This window comes from Chrysemys picta, chromosome 12 (genome assembly GCF_011386835.1).
Source record: "Chrysemys picta bellii isolate R12L10 chromosome 12, ASM1138683v2, whole genome shotgun sequence".
NCBI lineage: Eukaryota > Metazoa > Chordata > Testudines > Emydidae > Chrysemys > Chrysemys picta.
In genome coordinates, this window is record NC_088802.1 from 55,837,241 (window position 1) to 55,857,801 (window position 20,561).

Genomic DNA, 20,561 nt, shown 5'->3' on the forward strand with positions numbered 1-20,561 from the left:
AATCTTTGTTGTTGAGTAGATTTGGTAAATATGCTATCATGTCAGTGTCCCCAGGAGCTCCTACCAGAGTTGACCAGGTGACTTTCTGAAAGTAATGTTCCATCCATTTGAAACAGCAGTTCCAGTGGCAAGTTGTATCTTCCTTTTGCCATCCAACTGCTAGGCACCTCCACAAGAGGGACTCGGATTGAGTCCCCTGAGAAAGAGGCCAGGTGAATGCTCTAGTGTACGTTCTTCAGTATCATGCATGAAATAAGCTCTGCTCCCCCACATCTAAATTATTCTTGGTCCTTGGTTCAAACACTGACCTCTAACTCCTCAGAAGAGGACACGCCTATGGTCAGGAGGATGAAGTCTCTGACATAGCAGTGGAAGAGCATGTTCCTTTCTTCCTCGGCCAGATTTGAAATAAACTCGCCCAGTGGAGTCTTCTGGAAGATACCCACAAACTTCTCTGTATGGCCTGGAACATCAGGATGCAAAAGGAAGTTTGATATTACAAGGAAAATTAGTTGGATACAGTACCCCTCCCAAAGGGGTTTTGCAGTACAGAATTAACCAGTGGCATGGCAGTCTCAACACTACCTCCCCTCACAGCCCCAAAGACTGCCACCTGCTTTACCGAGGAGGAGTATTGGTCAGGCACTGAGATCACCTCTCTCTGCCTTTGTAAAGGGCCCAGGGATCTTTTAACATTTACCTGGACAGCACAACCGATGTGAGCAGAAACCACCCCACCATATTTCCCCATTCCTGTGACCATCTGTCTATGCTCATCACCGGAGCAGCTGAGTGAGCAATTTTAGAACACCCCACCTTCCTTTAACACAGTAGTCTGCTGTCTGCCATGAATGAGACCCCATATCCTGGTAAGAGACTTGAAGGCAGGACCTGGCCCAAAGACAAGTGTACTGGGGTCCACTGACACATCAACTCCGGATATTCCCAGGTATTTCCAATATGGGGGCACAGAAAACGAGAGAGAGTGACCAGGCAAAAGCTAAAGTTAGATGCGCAGCACTCTAGTGTCTGACATGGGACGGGGCACTGAAAGCCGCCTCGTGGTCATAAGAAAATAAATAGGTGCAGTGACAACCCAGAGTTTTCAGCAAAGGAACTAGCTGCAATGCTCTGCCTTACTGAGCTCAAACTGGGCTCTCACCTTCAGTGCCTGGGATGTATTGAGCCTGCAACCACAGCTCTTCCAAATAATCCTTTATCCTCCAGCTGAAGGGCATTTCATTGCCAGCATGTGCAGACACCTTCATGTCGTTCTGCACCAGAATCGTCTCTGTCTGAGAGCTGGGCGGGGGCACAAAACAGAAGACAGTGGGCAGTTAGCGCTCAGTGCTCTCACGTGGGGGACTCTGGTCAGTTTCAAGCAGGTGGCTGGGACTGAGAGTGCCAAAAGCAAGGAAATACAGAATGGTAGGATTGGACAACACAAGCTGTCCTGCCAATCACAGAAGAGTGTTGATAGGGCCCGCCGATAACACATCCTCCCAGCAAGAACTGCAACGTGGCCCTCATGCTGCAAGAGAAAATAACTTGTGTGTTAGTTCTCCATGCAAATATAGAGCCATTAACTTGATCGGCCTTCAACGCTGCTCACCCCAGCCCTCCCACTGCAGTTTTCGGCAGCTCACCTGCTGTTACCCACGTTGTAAGGGATGCTCAGAAGGTTCAAATCACTGAAGATGAACATCCATAGATTTTTCACGCAGCCCTCTGTATTCGGACTGACCAATAACTCCAGGTTGCAGTCTCGGTCTGTGATTGACACCATATGAGCCAGGAACGGAGTCACCACATTCTGGACTCGCTTCCACAGGGTGTGTCTGTGGGTGACAGAGAGACGGACGCAGACAAAGTGGAGAGTGAGCGTTGCTGATCTGCATGTTCAGAAGTCAACGTGTGGCTGTTGCGGGACGTTTCCGAGGGGAAATCTGCTCAATTACATTTGTAAACAAGGGAGAGAGACCTAATCCTGCATTTCTCCACCTGCTTCTCTGGCATGCCGTTTTCTCTCCGTTGTTATCGTTCAGTGTAACAGTGCACTTATGCTCTCCCTCCCCTGGCACCGCCCATCCAGCTGAGCATGCCCAAGCCATGCTCCCTCTGAAGCAAGGCGAACACAGGACTAGAGTTACCAGCGCTGGGCTGAGACTATCACACCATTCTTAAATAGAGCCAATATTCAGAGCCCGTGAAGGTGCCCTCGCTGCTATCATTTCCATGTATACAGACGGTATTTTTAAAAAGCTGCCAAGCGGTAATGTGCTCAGCTGCTGTCCATACCTGAAAGTCCCAGCCTCCTGGAGGGCGTTAAGGTTCGAAGCCTCCCGCAGCACCCAGTCTTTCAAGTTAAAGGAATTTTCTTCTTGTTTCTTCAAGAGGCTGAAGAGACGATTCTTCACTATCTTCAGGAAGGAGGCTGGAAAGAGCACAGAGCTCAGCAACCCCTGTTCCTTACCCCAGCACACAGGCCAAATGCTGAAGTGACTAACAGCAAGTTTCTCCAAGTTTTCATTCACAACCCAGTCAACAAAGGAAGCTGGCCGATTTATAGCATCTCCTGAGGCTGCTGTCCAGGATCTGAGACCCCAGGCAAGGCATTATCACCAAGGATGGAATGAAAATATAAGCAGACAAACTCCAGTGAGGTGCACATCATTCTGGAGACCATGTGCAGACACGGTTGGGTCCTGGGGATCTCTCCACTGGATCCAGCTACCTAGTCTCAGAAAAGCTCCCTATCCCAAAGAGGAAAGGGATTTACCCACCCCCTTAAACCAAGCAAAGCAGAGTTCTCCAAGTATTTCTCCGCCCTAGAATTGTATAGTGGATTCATCTCTGGGCAGAATCCAGTTCCCATGAGGTGACTATCACTGAGCAGAGGGCCTCACAAGGGAATTCAGCCCACCTTACAAACCCAGGGCAAGGCCCTTGGGAACTTGTACCTTTCAAATCATCTTCTTTAGACAGAAAGCCAAGAAGAATCTCGATCCTCTTTGTACTACGGCAGGAGCCCTCACTTTGGTCCCGTAGCATTCCCACCGCACTCTGCACGCAGCTCCTCAGGAGAGTGGTGGTGTCCAGGACTTGGGTCTTTCCAGGTACAGAAGGAAAACAAACCTGGTATTACTCTACGATTGTGCATGTTTCCCCTTTTTCAATTACAACTATATTCTCATTAACGTGCCTATGTAAATATGCAACTTTTCTCCTGTCTGCCTCCTTTCCTTTCACCTTTGACTCACGTTCACAGCCTTTTCTGCACTAGGCTACATGTTTTACATGACATACTCCTCCTGTGACTGCTATAAATTGGCTCTCCACCTAACATAAACTGAAAGGTAGGACAAGATTCCCACTGGATAATCCGCTAGCTCAGAAACCAGAAGTGGAAGTGATAATATTAACTTAGGAGCTGCAACAAGACAACCTGGGAAATGCAGACTTCAGCAGGACACAGTCAGAGTCTGTCGGACATTTACGCATTCTTTCGAGTTCATGTAAAGTATGGTGAGCACAAGCCAGCACTACCAAGGTTCTTGTGCAGGTTCCCTCGTCAGGATGGACAGGAGTTCGATACTAACATGGTTTCAACTACAAATACCAACTCCCAATGGCAAACGAATAAAGCAAAGAGTTCTGAAACGCAGGCCTCAGCTTGAAAGGCACAAACAACTCAGAGAGGCCTTTAAAACAGCTGACAAGTGAGGGACAAGGAGTAGCCAAGGTTAGTCCCTGGAATGATGTACAGAATCATTCCTTTCATGGTTATTTTCAATAATCAGCATTTCTGATGTGAGTAACAGTGGGCTAACATCAGAGTTGCAAGGGTCAGAGTTGACTTTGGGTATAAAACGTGTCATGTACCTTATCAGAGAGCGCAGAGAGGCCTATTTAGTAATTCAAAGTCAAAGGAATGGATTCAGAACTTACATCACATTCCTCTGCTTCAGATGCTGCTGTTTCAACCTCCATCTCCTCTTCTTGCTCTTCTTCATCCACTATCATAGCTACAACCACAATACACAACTTCTAATTAGAAAGAAAAGCAATTCACTGCTAGGGCAATGGGATGAAAGTTTTTATACAGGCTGGACACTAAAGCACTAGATCCTCGATAGAGTCTCAGATCACCTAAATGTCTGCTGAGTATGGTTCTCTAAGTACAGCCACAGATGCTGATCCTGCAGGCCTTCATGAAGGAAAGAGAAAAAGCAAGTGACTATGATTTCAGAGCTGGGGGGGGGGGGGGGGTAGGCTCTGGCATCTGTATTCTCAGTCCTCTACTGAAAAAAGAAAGCAGGAAGAATTGGGGAAAGTATAATGTTTTCTTCCTACATATTTAGGTGAACTAAAATCTAAACATGACAGTGAGAAATGGTTTCCAATGTCAAATCATCCCAGTTGATCTTAGCCAGAGCAGTGCAGTTCTGAGTGGCAAAACTCCCATTATTCAAATCCCAGGACCCTTTCTCCCATAACCGAGTCCTGAAATGCAGCACACCCTTCTCTTCCAGTCCTAAGACAGGGTGCCAGCAGTGCCCAACAGCATGAGTGTCACATTTTTGTGACAAAAGACAACAGGGGATTTAATCTGAAACCACCAAGCTCACTTCACTGATGGCCTGCAACTGGAATGGAGATCTTCAAAAATGATGAGGTAGTGCAAGTGCATCATCTGTAGCCAACTCAACACCCTCCAAAGAAAGTATAAGTTGAGATTTTGTGTCTAGTATGCCCAGAAACATGGATTTGCTCTACCAGAAATAAATAGCTAATGCCCAGTGTACAAAAGTTACTTCGGATTTACAGTATTGAAAATTCTTATAATACTTGAGAGTTCTTATTAGAACCTCTGTGCTGAACGTGGCTGCTTTTCTTTCCTCTGCTGACTCTCTGATCTCCGCACATTAGTACGTCTGGGATGCATGAACCTCTCATCCTGCTCCCCTAGGGTACATCACCACGCCTCTTGCAATGCCCAGTATGTGGCTTACGTTCTGGCGTGTCCACATCCTCACAGAACAGCTGGCTGATAGTGAGGTTCCTCAGGGCAGTCACATCAGAGACCATGTCCTTGGATCTGCGGAGGTCATCAATGTGCACGGACTGCCACAGCCCTGGAAACAGAGAACGAGACATTTCAGGTCTGCAACATGCTCTTCCACAAAAGCTTCTGAAGAACTTTCTGCCAGCACCTTTAAACAACAAACAGAGGTTTGGTCCAACAGGCTAGTGGTTTATGCTCTGAACTGCCAGGGTTTGATTCTTGTATCACTGAACAGTAATCCTTCCTGTCAATTAAAGAGTTGCAGTGACTTGCTCTGGATACAGTAGTGTACGATTCTCCTCGACTGGAAGGATAAGCATGTTATGGGGGCCTGGAGGATGCAATTAAAGCAAGGAGACTCCACAGGGCACAACGGGGTTGGTGGAGGACTTGCTGGGAACAAGAGAGCCTTGGGATCTATTCATGAGATAGCCATGGGAGGAAGGGGAAGGGGCCATAGCTGGGGTCATGCTCTAGCTGTGTTTCTCTCAAATGAAACTGGAAGAGCATTTATTTAGCACCGAGTACAGAAATAAGGGATCCTTCCAGAAGAGATTAAGAGGACTAGGGGCGGAGGAGGATCCAGGTGGGGGGCTGCTTGCAGCAAGCAGTGGCAGCTCTGGTAAGCCACAGGAAGCACTGTCACTGGATTTTTAAAAAAAGCAAAATGTACCGAATGGAAGTCACTAGTTTTTTGATTGTGGTTCAGATGACCAAACTTGCTGAGCTCTGAAAATGCCAGTCTTACCTCCATGGAATCCCACGTAAGAGGTTCCACCTTCTATCCGGGACAGTTTAGTGATAAAGTAGACAAAGACTGAGACTTCTCCCAACTCCACCTTGTTGATTTCATTAACAGCTGAGTATCTATAAGGGAAAGGAAATGTCTGAGGACAAGTTCAGTACAGTACCCTGGGGCATGTACTTCCAGGACACTTACTCCCTCCTTCCACCACACTGGTCACAGGTAACTGGATTCTCTTCCTCCCCTCTCCTCCAGGAAGAGACAAACATGGACTGGGACTCTCAGTCCTTCAGCAGGCTGTCCTGACCCTGTCACTAATAACTTCATTTTGGTAGACATCCTCTGCTTCCCTCAGCATTTCTAAGCTTTCAAATATAAATCTGACCTCCGAGAGGGAGCACAAGTCAACCCTGCTCTGTGCACCAGTTTTTGATTTCTCTTTTTTAACATTGTCCAAAGCATGGTTGGCCCTTGCAAAAGTTAGATCAAATCGACTCCAATGGTAGACTGCAGAGTGGGAGGCCCCAACAAGTGACACTCCAATAATGCTCTAAGTTAAGACTGGGGAAGACATTACAACAGTCAGCAATTATCTCACGTGTGACATACTTGGCAGAGGCAATGAGCTGGGCACTTTGAGAACCATCTTCAAAGTCCGTCTGAATAATTAGGATTTTATTTCCAGACGTAGAATCAAGGAAATTCCTGAGGGCAGAAAGAAAATGGAGGAAATGGTTCCACATGAGCTTTGGGTTCTGGCAGAGAGAACAAGATATTAAACATCCACCTGTGTAAGAATAGTGTAATTTTAAAAACAAATTCCACGGCCCCAACAACTTGGAATTAACACAACTTGTGCTCTGAGTCACCTTAGCAGCCCCTCTCCTCAGCTCTGCACTGTTCCTTCCCTCCCTCTCTTTGGTCTGGTATTTATTTATTGCCCTAATGATCTGTCATCACTGAACTTAACCTCGGCTGTCTGCTCTTCAGAGTAGGATAAGGCAGACAGACTCACCGAATCTCCTTCAGGAATGAGTGCTCTGTGTCGAACTGCTGAAGGGACCAGGACCGGATGGAGAGGCTCTGAACCTTACCCTGCACTTCTGCCTTCAAACGCTCAGAGTCAGTGGCTGTCAGAAGCCTGGAGAAAGTGGTGATCTTAGAGACAAGAATTGCAATGTGAGTTCTTAGCTCAGACATGAACAAGGAAAGTAGCAATTGAATGACAGCATTTGCTTGCCTATGCTCTGGAACGATGCATACACCCTCATTTGTAAGGCGCTCTCTGTTAGAGCTCTTCCTCTGAGCGCTCTTGACCCTTGGGTCTCAACTGCATCAGGTTTACACTTAAAAAAAACCCCAACATGCTGATCTCATGAACTCTCTTAAAGGGTGTGTTTTGGTTTTGCTTTTGCTTTTTTTAAAACGTGCCCCTGAAGTCTGAGAGTTCTCGGGCTCCACATGGACTAGCTGGAGGACCAAACCTCCTAGCCAGAGACAGATACAAAAGACAAGTGTTCAGCAGGCCCTGACTTGCAGGGTCTAGAGGCAATAAACGCCCTGGTCAGAAGGCCCACCATCCTTCCATCCACAGTGCTGGAAAGTGGGAGGAGTAGGGGGCCAAGATTTTTACCAGGGTGCTGCCCTGGATCCTGTACATAAACTTCGTTTGTACCCAGGGTCTGGCTAGTCAGTGTCTGAAAAATGTGAAGTCCTCTGACAGCTGCAAGGAAGGGCAAGGGGAAAAAAAAAAGTCGTCTCCACAACACCTCCACCAGCCTTTGTTTGTTTTAAGTTGTCTTCTCCTGTGAATAACCCCACTATCTGCCTCTGCTGCTGCTCAGAACTCACAGCATAAAACTGAGGAGTGAACAATTTTGTTTTCTGAGCCCTGCACTACACACGTGGAGTTGTCGTTCCCATCCCATCCCACCGTGTGTGGCTGTAGATGTTAAGATCTACAAGTGACACCTAAACCTAGATCTCTCACATGGCACAAGCATATACTGCCACGACATGCTTTTCGGAAATAAGGTGGGTCAGGTAAAATCTTTTATTGGATCAACTTCTGTTAGCGAGAGGGACAAGCTTTGAAGAGCAGGTCCCGAGGAAGAGCTCTGTGTAGTTGGAACACCAATAGTCTAGGTCTGCCACGGCTACAACAATGCTGCATAGGAAGTGCCTTTGTCAGTTTTCCTTTTCATTTCAATTACTTTTCCTCCTGTATCATAAACCCTTGGCACACCTGAATCTGGAGCTCTTGGTAAGGGCTATTTTTTTTTTTTTGGCTGGGTGATTAGAGGGGGAGATTTACAAAGGAAAATTAGGCAGCCAACTCCTATTTGTGCCCTTGAAAATCTCCTTCTAGAGAGCATCTGGGAATACTACCTCATGGATGCCAAGGCCACACAGAGATTAAAGGCTCCAGGATGAATCAGCGTGATCACTGAAATGCACCTTTCACCCCACATCACTGTATTTGCAGATCTGGGTTTTGAAACAGTGAGAAGGCTCACATCACGGACAGTTTGTGGACCTAAGGATCTCTTTTTGGAGAGAGACAGACATTTTAGGGAGACTCACCTCAGTGAAGACTGTGCGAAGTCTGGACTCTGCATGGATGTGAGCCTGCAGGAAATCCACAAGAGAGATGTGCTGCTGCTCTTTAAAGTATTTGTTGGCCAGATGATCTACCACACAGGAGCTGAGCCGCGAACTGCCCAGGCGAACTACAGAATCTGGTGTTGCACAGTTCAGCAGCACCAGTTGGGCTTCTTGTTGCACATTTGGCATCAGTTCATCAGGAAGGTACCTCTGCTTCAGCTTCTCTGTCACTTGCAGGACAACTGAGGCACAGGTATCAGAGTGGTAACCAATGAAGACATCAGAAGGGCTATATTCCTGCCTGCCCATGAGATGCTTCTCTGTATCAAAGGCTATGAAGTCATTCACCCACTTCTTTAGCTCCTCCACAATGTCTCTTTGCCTTTTGTCCAGGACGGTATTGATATCCAGGTAGTGCTTCTCAAGCCTGTTGATCAGTGGGATGGGAAAGTGTTTGTACACTACCTCTTTCTCTTCAATGACAATCAAACGGAACTTCGGGTGCACTCTGCATTTCACACGATGGGTCCCCAAGCCCAAGTCAACGTACTTTTGGCCAGCAAGGTACACGTAATACTGGTTGAGGGCATCATACAGGCTTTCATAGAGATTCTGCAGGTTGAGGAGGACCACCATCTGCCCTGTTTCCATACAGATCTTCACACGGTTGATGTTCCTGCAGATCTGGGTGTACTCTTGGTCCTTGGGAAAGCTGGAGCCAAAGATAATCTCTGGCTGCTGTCTTTCGGCAAAAAAAGCCTGTTGGAGGATCTGCAGCGCTGCATAATTTTCAGTTAACACCAGCAGGTATCTGCACTCACCATCCTGACTGTAGCTGCAAATGTTCTGCCGGACCAGATCAATGGTGCTGACATCGTCAGCGTGTATTTCTCCTTCTTTTGGGATCCTAGATGTAAATATGTCCAAGGCATTGATGTCATCTTTGCCGCTGAAGTTACGGAGAACAACCTGTGCTATGTCACAAGCTGTGGGCTCTCTTTTTGAGGCCTTAGTCAAAGCTAAAATCATTTTTATGAGGCTGTAGTAGTCGCGCAACCCAAAGAACTCTCTGTCTTGGGTCTTGCAAATCTTTTCGTATGCGTCCGCAAAGATGGGAAAGTAGCATTCGATTCTCTGCAGGATGATGCGCTCCGAAGAGCAGATCCCCTTTGCGCTTTCTATGAGCTCTTTGTTGCTGGGATCACCGCGCGATACAAAGATACCTCGATTCATCTTGGCGGGGTCCAGGGCCCAGTTGGAGATCCCAATAAAACCAACTTTTTTGTGAGGAAGCGGAACATCATCAATGCAACCATCTTCCAAGAGTGGGTGCAGGGTCTTCAGGGGCATTTTTGGAGAATCTTCCGCTAGCCCAATCTCATCGAGCACCACCACAGAGACATATTCCTTCAGGTTCTTTCCATCCTGGAAGCGAGCACACTGCTTGAAGGTACCGATGATTCCCTCAGGAGTGGAGTGGGGGCTGCACTGGAAAGACACCAAATGGATCTGTTTCATTTCCTTGTAAAGATCAGAATAAGCAGCCTGCCCTTGCATGGCATCAGCCACAATGGTTTTGGCAAGGGATTTGGAACTCCCAGGCTTTCCAACAAGAAACAGAGGGATTTTAAGTTCAATGCAGATGACCATCATAAAGACATTTTCCTTCAAGGCTAAGTTCCTCGCTATGGTATTTCTCAGAGGCACGCCACTCAAGAACAGATCTTGCATTAGGCTGATTTCTTCCAGAATCCCTTTCTGGTTATCATAAGGTCTTGGAAGGTACTCACAGATAACACTTCTGTACAACTCTTTCTTTTCCAAGGATGCATGATAGCAAACACCGACTGCAAGTATTAAGGACCAGATGACTCTGTTTCTCTTTAATTTACATTTATCAGACCCCTTCTCTGCAAGATGCTGCTCCAAATTATTTAGCAGAAGCTCACTGTGGCTGTAAAACCACCTGAACACTTCCACACAGCGCTCCACATCCCTGAGGCTGACAAAGCTGCATTCATCATTTCTTCCTCTCATGTACCTTTGAGACACAAAAAGCACGTCTGTTATTACCCCAATTTCAGCTGCAGATATTTGTATCGACTCAGTAAGTCTTTGTACGATCTGTTGTATGTATATTTTTTCAGTGATATCGTTCAGCTGCCCAAAATCCCACACCAGAGGGATCATGCTTGGAGGGAGAGCATGGACACGGTACACAAGCTGTCTCAGTGGAATGGAGCCAAGTTTATCTTTGGTTTTATCTGCTTTTACACGGTAGCCTAGACCAGCTGACTCCAGTCGCTGAATCATCTTTTCAGTGTGCTTACGGTAAGGGTTGCACGCTGCAATGATCTGCAAACCCGAGCCACTGGCCAAAGGCTGCCCTTCTACTGTGTGGTCGCACAGAACTTCCTTGATGCTGCCGACAGCTTGAGTCGTGTTGGCTTCGTCAAAAAACAGGATTGTGTCAAACTGATATTGCCGCTTATTGGAGACAGCGATGTCTTCTGCTTCCCTGACCTTGGCGTATATCATGTCCACACTTGTGCCTCCGTGAACTTTCACAAGTTTCATGTTCTCCGCATCAGCACCACCCCTGCGCAGCTCACACAGGAATTTTATAAGCCTCGTTTTCCCACAGCCCGTTTCCCCCATGATAATAACCGGGATGCCACATCTGAATCGCATTTCAATAGCAAAAATCTTGAGTATATTGTCTGTTGTCAGCTCATAGGTTTCGTCAGGGTCCATTGGCCACTGGATTCCCAAAACCAAGCAAAGTTTCTCTAGCTTCTCACCTCTGGGCAACAGATCGAAGTTAATATTGAAGGGAACTCTCTGAAGTATCAATCCCTTGTACAGCTGTACAGTCATTACATCTTTCTTGATGATGTTGCCATTCATGGGATTAATGGCATCAATGCCACCATTATTATTGGTCTGCAGATGGAAGCCAATGAACGTCATGGATACACGGTCTTCGTTGAAGAAAATGTATGGGTGGGGCTCAGACTCCCACTTTTTCCGAATGCGGAAAGGAATGAGATCCTCCTCTGTGACTCCTTTCATGTCGAACACTTGCCTCCCTGGGCTTTGATCAGAAATGTTTAATGTGGGTGTTGCAAAATCCCTTGCCATTAAAATCATGAAGGTGACCACAAAATTTTTGAATCCCTGCAGAGTGTCCTGGACAAAGGCAGGGTTACAGAAAACAGACGCTTCACAGTCTCTCAACTGAACATTCAGGAACCAAGCAAAGTTTCGCAGTTCTGACCAGGTGGGATCTATCACCCCACAATGTATCAGGAACAGCTGTAGGCACTCCACTGGGGTCCCTTCAACAGAGCCTTCTTCATAGCAGAACATATCCAGGTTATCCCCACGGTCAAATCGTTTCAAGTACTGGAAAGGCCTCTGGAAGGCCTCACTGCAAAACTCCTTCTGATCCATCCCAGGTTCTGTGCAGTACTCAGATGGGCCTCTTTGCACATCCATATCCAGCACTTCCTTGGGAGACTTGCATGTTATTTTGGGGAACACATCAAGGAAATTATACTTCTGTCCATGTGAAATCTATAAGGGGGGGGGACACATAAATAAGCCATTGTAAGGTTTTGGCCTTAATCATCTCATGCTGTTTCTTTTACCTGTCCTCGCAGATTGTAGACACCCTTTTTTGGGAGGACTGATTAGCTGCTGCAGGGTTACACAGCTGGGGCACTTTTTAAAAGTGTAGAGCAGAATGGGAGTGTAGCAGCAATAGCAATTCTCTGTCCCTCATCTATTCCCGTTCTGCCTCCACCCCCACGACATTATTATCCCCATTTACTGCCTCCCTACCTTTTCAATACCACCTCACAGAGGGGGGCCATTTCTGTCATTTCCCCCTCTCCCCAACTCTACTTCTGAATTTACAAAAAGATTACAAATAAATAAAATTCCAAGTTTTGTCACAAATACAAGATACAGTTTAAAAGATCAGACTTTGCGCTTCTCTTTCCATGCAGATATTATAGTGCAGCCAGTGCCGTACAGCCAGCAGGAAGTGACAATTAGCTGTGACCAAATTAAGGAAATCGTTGCAGCCTTGATTTATTGTCTGCTTGTGATGAAATGCAGGAACATTTATAATAGCACTTTGTACTGAAGACATACAGTGTATTCCAATACATTCAAATATGAGGTATCTATATTACATCACTGCATAGAATATATAGTGTAATAAATACGAGTAACACAAAAACACACGGAGACAAGCGACAAATGTAGAGAATTTACATATACATACAAATCTTGATGGTTTCTTAGGTGCTGGAGGTACGTCAAGAATTTCAACGATATACAAATGGCACTTCTGACGTAGCCACATTTTCCCATCAGTGTCTGTCAGATACTGTAAAACTAACAGCTTGAAGAGAAACTCTGGAATTCCACTCTGGACCTAAGTGAATACCAGAGAGAGACACATTAGAACAAAGAATGCAGAGAGAGAAATTTCTAGGCTTGGCAAAAATGGATATAGATATAGATACACACACATGGATAATATCAAGGTTTATATTTAATCTTTTTTTTTTTTTTAAATCAGGGGTAATTTTCATAGTTGCAGGAAACTACAGGGGGGTCAAACAATTATTTAATGATAGTTGAGGTTGAGATTCAAAAAGCTAAAACTTTATAAACCATTAAAACACAAACTGTCAACATCACATGTCAAAATATACAAAATAAACAACCTAAAATCAACAAATCATACTTGGTTTTACTGTTTGTTTGCTAGTCCATTGGTAACAAGCCTAATTCCAAAGTCTAAATCACTGGATTTTGACTCTAAGAAGTTCTCAAGCAGCTGTTTCCTTATTTTGCCTATCTGTAAATTCTGATTATTACTGTAGAAATATTTCTTCATCAGTTTGAGTGTGTGTACGGTGAAATAGACATTTACCCACATTTACCAATCAAAATCTAATCCTTCCAAGCCTATATTTCCTCTCATATTTAAGCTTAACTGGTTTTTTGGTTAGAAATAACATCTCCTAATAAAATACCTCACTTAGAACAGACAGGAAACTTTTAAAGGAATGATATCGAATACCCTTCATGATAGGTAAAGATGTGATGAGATGATATCAAAATGGAATATCAGGGGTTTTTGCTGGTACTCACTGATGAGGTGATATCAAAATGGAATATCATGGATTTTTGCTGGTACTGCAAGTCCAGGAAGGACAGGAGAGATCTCAATACTTTGCCTTCATCCACGTGGGGTTCAATCAGCCTGATGGTTTTTAGAGGCACGCTAGTATCATGTAGTTTTGTCTTCAGTTTTTCATGTAGCCTCTTCACATACAGAGATTTTCCTGTGATGGTTTTAAAAAGAGGGACACATTAATTATAAGTGAGAACTAGAAAATAAAAATATGTAGAAAAATGGTGGACTGCCATATTGGAAAAAAGTGGACAGCTGCTTCCTAAATCCAGTCTGCCCCTTGATGATCTTACTAAGATCTATTCTGAGAGGAGGAAAGGCCTGAATTCGCTTGGAGTGGTTGTTGGTGGCTCAGGAACTGAGCTGAAGCTGTCTCCTGCCACTGAATGATGCCTTTGCCCCTATTTGCTGGATCCCATTGAGGAGTCTGGTGAGAGAGATGTTGCTATTCGTGATCTTTTCTTTAGGACTTACATAAACTATTTTCTGTTACATGGGGCTGTTTTTAAAAGTCATAATCTCAGGTAAGACAGGTAGCTGGCAGGCAGGCTTCCAAGTAGCTACGTCAAGTGTCCTCAAGTTTCCTCTCCTGTAGGCTTTTGGACATAAAATCCATGGCCATTGACTCAGCTGCACTCAGCTTCCATTGGGCGAGCTAAGGGAAAGGGAGCCCAGAGGGAGTTGGTTGCAGTTCTTAGCTTCTTGGCTGGTTCCATGTCAGCCCCAGTCAGATGAGAGAACGTGGAGGTTGTACTAATCCAGAGGTCGGCAACCTTCGGCATGCAGCCCATCAGGGCAACCCGTGCCGCTTCCTGCGGCTCGCGTTGAATGGGAACGGCGAACCGCGGCCACTGGGAGCTGTGGGGGCCATGCCTGCGGACTGTCAATGTAAACAAAATGTCTCGCGGCCCGTCCGCAGATTACCCTGATGGGCCGCGTGCCAAAGGTTGCCGACCCCTGTTCTAATCTACCCCAGCTGGCTACAGCCACGAGGGGCCATCGAAGGAATGCCAAAGTGCAGCCCTCACCGCAGGTGCTGCAGGGAGCCTGGAGTCGCAGCTGGCTTTGCCAGCTCTCCACCCATTCCGTGCTTCGTAACAGCACTGAACCTGGTGCCTGCCAGCCCCTTTTGAGCACCCGGCACCAATATGAAGGGACAGGAGTGGAGCAGGAAATCTAGGCCCAGGTCTTCCACAAGTGAAGCCATGGCTGCAACTACTGAAAGAGCTGCCCTGGGTTTCCAGTTTTTAATCTACGGATATAAATTTGTCCACTAGGCTCTGATCACTTCCTCAGAGGAATGCAGGAGTTTTCCATTCCGATCCTAATCGGTTTCTCTCGGGTAGGGCACTGCCAAGGCAGACGTTCCGGAGGGCGTGTGGAAGTACAGGACCCCTCTGACGAGGCCTAGGTACAAGTCTGAACTGCTTATAGTACATGCAGAAAAGCAAAGCCCACTGGTGCCCTACTGGGAGAGAGGTCAGGACCCAGAAGTCACAAACATACTGGTTTTAAAGCACAAGGTCATAAAAGATTTTAGAATGACAGCGAAAGTCTGAAAGAAAGACCTAAAGAAGAGCTCAGCGTAAGCTTGTCTTGCTCACCAATGGAAATCAGCTCTCCCACCTTGGCTCAGTGACAGCCCCACACAGTCTCTCAGCTGTTGTGTTCTGGATCAGGCTCCAAAACCACACACTCATCCGGATACACACACCACATTTATTTGCCTGACTGCACGTTTTAGTTTCAGCATTTCACATCCACAGCAGACTCTGTGGCCTAGCCCAGGGCTTCTCAACCTTTTTCTTTCTGAGGTCCACTTCAACAGGCTATAAAAACTCCATGGCCCACCTGTGCCAAAACTACTGGTTTTCTGCATATAAAAGCCAGGGCTGGCATTAGAGGGTAGCAAGCAGGACAACTGCCTGGGGCGCCCCGTGAAGCTAAGCTGCTCAGGCTTCTGCTTCAGCCCTGAGTGGCAGGGCTCAGGCCCCCAGTCTTCAGCGCCATGCGGTGGGGTCTTGGCTTTCTGCCCTAGTCCCCAGCGAGTCTAAGGCTGGCGCTGCCTGGCGGACCCCCTGAAACCTGCTCGCGGCCCCGCAGGGGGCCCCGGACTCCTGGTTGAGAACCACTGGCCTAGGGCACCTTACCTACTCCGGCTCTTTTGGAGGACACGATCCCAACGCACATGTTGTCGTTGAACACAGAAGCTGCTGACCCGGCTGGCTGCGTGACTCTGTAATGGCTCCTAAGGTACATCTGGATGTCCCGTAGTGGCTCCTGGGGGATCATGTGCACTTTGTACTGGCTGAAGACGGAAGGGATGTAGCTGTGCTCTCTCTCACAGTCACACAGGATTACGAGGCGGTAGTTGTCCTGGTGGAGCTGTCTGCACAGGCTCCGGAACAGCTTCTCCAGCCTGTAACTGACATCGTAGCTCAGCTCATCTGCATACAGCATGGTGTAAATCTTCTCCCCTTTGCAGCCCGGCGTGAGGCACCGCCGCAGGAAGAGCCCCGCTTGCTCGAAGTCGGTCTCTGGGGTGCACAAGAGCACCTCAGCGTAAGTGGGCAGGGCCTGCCGTGGACTATGCATGTAGATGGCCAGTGCTGAAGCCAGCACGTCAGAGCGAGGGCAGGTGACAAGGTTGGGCCTACCAACGTGCAGGCCTCGTGGGAGAACTCGAGTGACACTTTCCTTCTCCAAATCAGCCAGACTGGCCAGACAGCTGCCAAGGGTATCAATATCCCAACAGCCCGGAAGGAACGAGCTCATGCACGCTATGTACGAGTCCCAGACCTGCTGCAGCTGTGTTGTCAGGTCTCTCTCGCGGCCCAGCAGCTCCGGCAAGTCAGAAATATTCTTCCTTGATCTGTCAGACACCACGTGCTTGGAGGCCATACGCACATCCTTTCTGGTGCAGTTGTGTTTTATGAATGAGAGCATCATTAAGGCATTCTCGCTGGGCTGTGGCATTCCAAGTTCTCTGCACAGGTAAACCAACTGCTCAGAGGTGTAGTAATTCAGGTAAAAATACTGAGATCGCTTCTCAGACATGAAGCATTTCCATTTCTCTAGGAACTTCTCCATCTCCCTGCAGAGGTCCAGGAGCATCACCATCAAGTCTCCTGTTCCAGAAAGCTCTTGGACAAGTTTCAAACGGAAGTCCATGCTAATGCACAGCTCGCTCGTGGGTGAGCAGTACACGTGGGCAATCCAGGATCGGAAGAGCATGTTCCCAGCTGAATAAAGGTCTATAAAGGACAGTGCAAGTCTCTGGACATTAGAAAACACCTGTGTGAGGGACAACAAAAAACAGTGAGAAACAGATTTTACAGGGACTGTTGAGGCTAAGGTGCCTCTTCCCAGCTGTGAAAGGACGCTGCTCTCTCTAATTAAAAGGGAAAGGGACAGAGTCTGGGAGCTAGTGAAAGGTGCCTGGATTGACAGTCCTGGAAACTGAAGGTCCTAATGGGGCTCACAGCTGTCCTGCCGGGATTACCTTTGGGAACCAGAAAGGAATTCAGTCTCCATGGTCCCATTCAAACCTTGACCATTCTGCTGGGACAGCCAACTAGGGGATCAGGTGTTGTGTGGAGAGCTATCTGCTACAGGTTGGAATGAGACCAGCCAACTCACTCCACACAGGCTGGAGAACGGGGGATAACACCTCTGGTTCAAACACCAACCTGGTCCACATTCAAATAGGAAAAACAGAGGAGGAGAAAGGCTTCATATCCCATTATCAATCCCTGAAGCAGTCAGTCCCACCTCTGCAATTTTTAATGTTAATTGACGGTTTAAAAACTGACGTGGTAAGGTTACGGTCTACCCCCCAGCCCCAGGAGAGCAGGAAACACCTTGAACATGGAAAGTAGCTATTGAAACCTGACCTCAGAAAATTTCTCCACCTCCATGCCCTGGTCTCCCTTTCCTGACATCAGCATCAGTTTGTTCAGCAGCTCCCGGAGCTCCTCCAGGGAGTATTGTCGCATCTCTTCACTGTCACCATGGCTCTCCGGGAGGCTGAGGAGCAGGACAGTGTCCAGAGAAACCTGCCAGGGAATACGAATAATTAGCGCAGACACATTTTATTTTCATCTTCCCTGGTTTATACAATGCTCATCGACAGCTGTGGAGAGCTTTCCTGTCTTGCCACCTGGAACTAGGAACAGAGAGGGCAGATGAGGCCAACAATAAGCAGAGGTCAGTGCCACACCCTAAAAGAGACTGGACAAGGGGGTGAAAGAGCTACTGTTACCTAGGAAACAAAGCGTCAGGTGTTAGAGATCAGCAGCTTAGGACAGTAGCAGAAAACTGTCGCCACAGGGTGGACTCGATAGGAAAAGCCTTTGGGCTCCCCACATGATCTGTCTGCAGTTTCTACTGTTACACAATAACCTTTGCTACATGATGGAATTGAACTGTTGCTGGAAATAGTTTTCTCACAAAAGGTCTCCCTGAACTGGCACCTAAAACAGTTTAAGTGGCATTGGAGAGAAGACAAAACCTCTTTCAATACTGTTCCAGAAAGCTGGACTCTTTTTGCAGGATTAGTGCTCTTTGCTAGCACTGTAAAGCTAGCCCGTCAGGATAGATGGACAGACAGGCGGATGGGGCAAAAAGGCCTTGAACACTGGGACAGTGCACCCCACAGGCGGGTGAGCGACGTCTCACCTTCTGGCCCTCTGGCGGTGCCCTGATGACATACATTCCTTTGCTGTTGATTGTAGTTGCTAGCGATAAAGAGGACAGTTCCACGGATCCATGGCTCTCTTTCACTGTTTTTAACCATTCCAAGTGCCGAGCAGAATCACGCTACGGGGAGAAGAGGGAAGCTATAATTCAGATTATTCCCATTCATGACTTCACTTTGTCTGCCAGTTCACACAGTGATCCTGAACACTGGCATATCCCACAGAGGTCAGGAGGGACAGAATTGCCAGCACGGGAGGAGAAGGGAGTTGTTGCCAGTCATGGAATGATCCCCTAGGAACATGTAGGGTTCCAGAGGATTTAAAGGTTGACATCCAGGGACACACAATGAGCAGATTGTTAAGGGGTCTGACTACATCACACCCCAAAGAATAACAAATCTTATCAACCGCAGCTCCTATGGTAGGTAAGAGCCTGCACTGCTCTAAAGCCTCTTGTTGTACACAGGTACACAGGGATGAATGAGCATACAGCACCAGCAGCGTAGGCTCATGATCACTTTGCTACAGTTGATTAAAATTAGACACGTAACAGGTATTTAAAAGAGCTGCATCTACATCCCCATGTACTGCCCATAGGAATGCCTGTCTGTACATCGATCCCCCAGCCATATTATAAAAGCTGGAGGGTAACCAGATGAACTGAGGAATCAGTACGGCGGGATTTACCAGTTTCTTGGGCAGGTTCTCATCACTTTCCAGGGCTTTCCACAACTTCTTCAAGCACTGCATGAACGCCTCGAACCCCGACTCCCGCTTCAGCTCGTACAGCAGGGAGGAGTAGCCTAGCACAGCATCGTGGAAACAAGCCACGCGATCCACATCCATGTCGTTCTCCCCCGCTGAGATGGAGGCCAGGTCCACAAACACCTTCAGCTCATTGATATCTTAGGGAAATGGACAACGGGGTTCAACGCTATTTTGTTTAATCTCATTCTGCAACAAGATGCCAGCATGCTTAAGCCATGGAGTCTAAAATCATCCCCTAGAAGCATCTCAGTGCAGACCTCTCCGCTTTCTGCTGCAAGCGCTCGCTCCTGACAGCTTCACAGAGTGACCCCTACGCATTACCCACATCCTTGGTTCTTTCTTTTCTAACAGGAGTAAACTGTGGAGTGGAGGAACAGCAGGGAAGGAAACAGAGCTCTTGACTTATGGGGAGGGAAAGGGTAAGTACCTGGCCTGACCGATAGAGAATTAGTGAAGCCACTCCTGTTATTGTGAAATCAGAGCCATGGTCTTTGTTCTCTCAATTAATAAGCAACCTGCACGGAGTGTATCAGCATTACAATCTCTGATAACTAGCAGTGGTATCAAACAGCAGGTGTCACACAGGGTACCAGCATTCATCAAGCAGCAAAGAGTCCTGTGGCACCTTATAGACTAAAACACGTATTGGAGCATGAGCTTTCGTGGGTGAATACCCACTTCGTCGGATGCATGTAGATGAAGTGGGTATTCACCCATGAAAGCTCATGCTCCAATACGTCTGTTAGTCTATAAGGTGCCACAGGACTCTTTGCTGCTTTTACAGATCCAGACTAACACGGCTACCTCTCTGAGACTTGAGCATTCATCAAATCCATCAAATAGTATTGACATGTATTCTATTTTCTGGGGGCCACTGCACAGCACTTTTCAAACCCACACACATAAGAGATGCTCATACCTGTCAGTATGAGATAGGTCAGTTCTACCTCAGGTTAATATGGTTACCAGATGAGTCAGGACCTCCTCAAATCCCAAGAAGATGGCATCACCCCTACATCACTTGTGCCTTTTCCTGCCCAATTCCCAAAAGCAAACAGTAGGAGGACATTTATTTTACCTTCCAGAGCCTCTTTGACCCAGCTGATGAAGTCCTTCCTGAGTGCGAGTTCCTCAAGGCACCTGCGACGGGGCTCTGTGATCCCCTGCAGGCATTTCTTAGCACGCATCAGAGCAGGGCTGATGGAGTCCAGTTTTTCTTTCTTAAAGGATTCAAAAGTGTCCGTCTGCAAAGAAAATGGTGCAAATGGATCAAAAAGAATCCACAATTTAATAATGGCCAATATAACTTCCTCCTGGCGGGGGAAATGAAGGAGGAACTCCTCTCCCACACCTGAAACAGAAGCATCAGATACTAATCAGCGTGTGACAGCTATGGTCTAGTGGATGGAACTCAGGGCTGGGAGTCCACAGACCTGAGTTATTCTGCCACTGAAAGACTGTGCTACTTTG

The 20,561-nt window shown here is 47.1% G+C and overlaps 1 protein-coding gene across 15 annotated transcripts in view; it reads right to left on the bottom strand.

Annotated features, from left to right (window-relative positions):
• The window catches only part of RNF213 (ring finger protein 213), an 86,977-nt gene that overhangs the window by 27,432 nt on the left and 38,984 nt on the right, over positions 1-20,561 (bottom strand). For all 15 annotated transcript variants that reach the window (XM_065563773.1, XM_065563780.1, XM_065563775.1 and 12 more), the window contains 18 exons: positions 20,170-20,335; positions 19,011-19,228; positions 18,304-18,444; positions 17,520-17,681; positions 15,777-16,920; positions 13,584-13,777; positions 12,706-12,858; positions 8,394-11,990; positions 6,826-6,968; positions 6,420-6,515; positions 5,814-5,932; positions 5,013-5,135; positions 3,949-4,025; positions 2,961-3,108; positions 2,299-2,434; positions 1,647-1,838; positions 1,163-1,302; positions 309-463 (listed from right to left, as the gene is read on the bottom strand). In XM_065563773.1, coding sequence (XP_065419845.1) covers positions 309-463; positions 1,163-1,302; positions 1,647-1,838; positions 2,299-2,434; positions 2,961-3,108; positions 3,949-4,025; positions 5,013-5,135; positions 5,814-5,932; positions 6,420-6,515; positions 6,826-6,968; positions 8,394-11,990; positions 12,706-12,858; positions 13,584-13,777; positions 15,777-16,920; positions 17,520-17,681; positions 18,304-18,444; positions 19,011-19,228; positions 20,170-20,335 — 7,104 coding nt within the window. The remainder of the gene's footprint in view (positions 1-308; positions 464-1,162; positions 1,303-1,646; positions 1,839-2,298; positions 2,435-2,960; positions 3,109-3,948; positions 4,026-5,012; positions 5,136-5,813; positions 5,933-6,419; positions 6,516-6,825; positions 6,969-8,393; positions 11,991-12,705; positions 12,859-13,583; positions 13,778-15,776; positions 16,921-17,519; positions 17,682-18,303; positions 18,445-19,010; positions 19,229-20,169; positions 20,336-20,561) is intronic.